We start from the raw sequence: 2,419 nt of genomic DNA on the forward strand, positions 1-2,419 counted from the left end.
GTATCACGTGCGTGCTTTCACATTGAGCAGCATTAACTACACAGAGCCGTTGTTCACTGACGAGCTGCGCAAAACCACGTTCATATTCGCGCGATTTTTTGCGCAGCTCGTCAGTGAACAACGGCTCTGTGTAGTTAATGCTGCTCAATGTGAAAGCCCGCAGGTGATGGAGATTTACCGCTGATTACAGAACCGGCTTTCTGACAAGATGCGCGTTAAATATCGCATGCGATTTATCGTGCAGCCCTACCTTTAACTCAGCGGCAGAGTTACTCTCACGGGACACTGCACTTATTCGCAATCACAAAAGTACATTATTTGCATGTGCTTTAAATCCTTGCCGGTTAAACGTTTCATTAACGTGTTCTGAAGTGCGCTTTTTCTGAACACATACACCCGCAGCGCGTGCACTAAAAAGCCTGTCAAACAGCGCCTGATTACTGAAGTAAGTTATCTTTTGTGCTAATATTGTCAAAACATTTTAAATGCGTTTTAAATATTTTGTTCCACAAAATTTTGTTTCTAAATTAAAATTGTGCTGTTTAGACCAATACATCTGATTACATGAGTTTTTTTTTGTTTGTTTGTTTGTTTTCTAGACAGACCAGTGCACCGGTCTCCAGGGTTTCCTTATTTTCCACAGTTTTGGTGGAGGCACTGGCTCTGGTTTCACATCCCTGCTGATGGAGCGTCTCTCAGTTGACTACGGCAAGAAGTCCAAGCTCGAGTTTGCCATCTATCCCGCTCCTCAGGTCTCCACCGCTGTGGTTGAGCCATACAACTCGATCCTAACCACCCACACCACCCTAGAGCACTCTGACTGCGCCTTCATGGTAGATAACGAGGCCATCTACGACATCTGCCGCAGAAATCTCGACATCGAGCGTCCCTCCTACACCAACCTCAACCGTCTCATCGGCCAGATTGTGTCCTCCATCACTGCTTCCCTGCGCTTTGATGGTGCCCTCAATGTCGATCTGACCGAGTTCCAGACCAACTTGGTGCCATATCCCAGAATCCACTTCCCCCTGGTCACATACTCCCCCATCATCTCTGCTGAAAAGGCTTATCATGAGCAGCTGTCTGTGTCTGAGATCACCAGCGCCTGCTTTGAGCCATCTAATCAGATGGTGAAGTGTGACCCCCGGCATGGGAAGTACATGGCCTGCTGTATGCTGTATCGTGGTGATGTCGTACCCAAAGATGTGAATGCCGCTATTGCCAACATTAAGACCAAACGCTCCATACAGTTTGTGGACTGGTGCCCAACTGGATTCAAGGTGGGAGAGATTGACAAGACAATATTTTAAATGTTCTGTCTTCAAACTTCATTAAACTTAATGTCTCCTCTTTCTCAACAGGTTGGTATCAATTACCAGCCACCTACAGTGGTCCCTGGTGGAGACTTGGCCAAAGTACAGAGAGCTGTGTGCATGCTGAGCAACACCACGGCTATTGCAGAGGCCTGGGCCCGTCTGGACCACAAGTTCGATCTGATGTACGCCAAGCGTGCCTTCGTTCACTGGTATGTCGGAGAAGGAATGGAAGAGGGAGAGTTCTCCGAGGCCAGAGAGGATCTTGCCGCACTGGAGAAAGATTATGAGGAGGTTGGCACCGAGTCTGTGGAGGATGAAGAGGAGGGTGAGGAGTATTAAAGATGCTTTAAGAGGCTAATCTGACACCAGTTTACAGTCAGAAGAGAAACTGGTCCTACTTCAGCACTTACAGCAGTATTTGCCTCTCCATTGCCAAGCTGCCTTATGAATGCCCAATGATGGGGAACAAATCCCTGATGTGTGTTTATAAATGTTCTGTTGTTTCGTTCTTTTCTATACCTCTATTCTGTCTGATTTCAAAGAAACGAGTTGCTCAAGGCATTTCTGTCTGTGAACACTTTTTGTTTTGTAAGCTGTCTTTGTCTCTCACACATGCTGTAAGTGACTGATACAGTTTCAAAATAAACTTGTCAAATGTGTCTATTGATTTTGTATGTTTTTGATTCCCAAAAATGCATGAATTTATTAGTGATGTGAAGCTTTAGCCTTTATGATGCTTTATGTGCCCCCCTAAATTTGGAATCCTATCACACCAAACAATTTTGGGTGAAATGTGCAGTTTGTCCTGTAAACTTAAATTATTTAAATATATATATATATATATATATATAAAACATCACCAGCTGCTAAATTCAAATCTGTGTTAGCATGTTTTGAGATGGTCCTCACTGCAGAACACAAGATCAAGGGGGCGAGGTTAGATCCAGATCCAACTCCTCCCACCTTATATATACCTAAACCTACCTGTCTCCACCCCCTGATCCCTAAACCCACCCATCTCCAACCCCTGGATCTTTGTTCTGCAGTGAGGGGCTAATGCACGTTTTAAAGCGCTGCGCATTATAACCAATCCCATACGATTC

The 2,419-nt window shown here is 45.0% G+C and overlaps 1 protein-coding gene across 1 annotated transcript in view; it reads left to right on the top strand.

Annotated features, from left to right (window-relative positions):
- The window catches only part of LOC107751447 (tubulin alpha-8 chain), a 10,027-nt gene extending 8,044 nt beyond the window's left edge, over positions 1 to 1,983 (top strand). Inside the window, exons 4-5 of the mRNA XM_016567185.1 lie at positions 600 to 1,280; positions 1,362 to 1,983. Coding sequence (XP_016422671.1) covers positions 600 to 1,280; positions 1,362 to 1,655 — 975 coding nt within the window. The 3' untranslated portion in view covers positions 1,656 to 1,983. The remainder of the gene's footprint in view (positions 1 to 599; positions 1,281 to 1,361) is intronic.
- The last annotated feature ends 436 nt before the right edge of the window (positions 1,984 to 2,419 follow it).

This window comes from Sinocyclocheilus rhinocerous, unplaced genomic scaffold (genome assembly GCF_001515625.1).
Source record: "Sinocyclocheilus rhinocerous isolate Xijiao unplaced genomic scaffold, SAMN03320098_v1.1 scaffold1654, whole genome shotgun sequence".
NCBI classification, from domain to species: Eukaryota; Metazoa; Chordata; class Actinopteri; order Cypriniformes; family Cyprinidae; genus Sinocyclocheilus; species Sinocyclocheilus rhinocerous.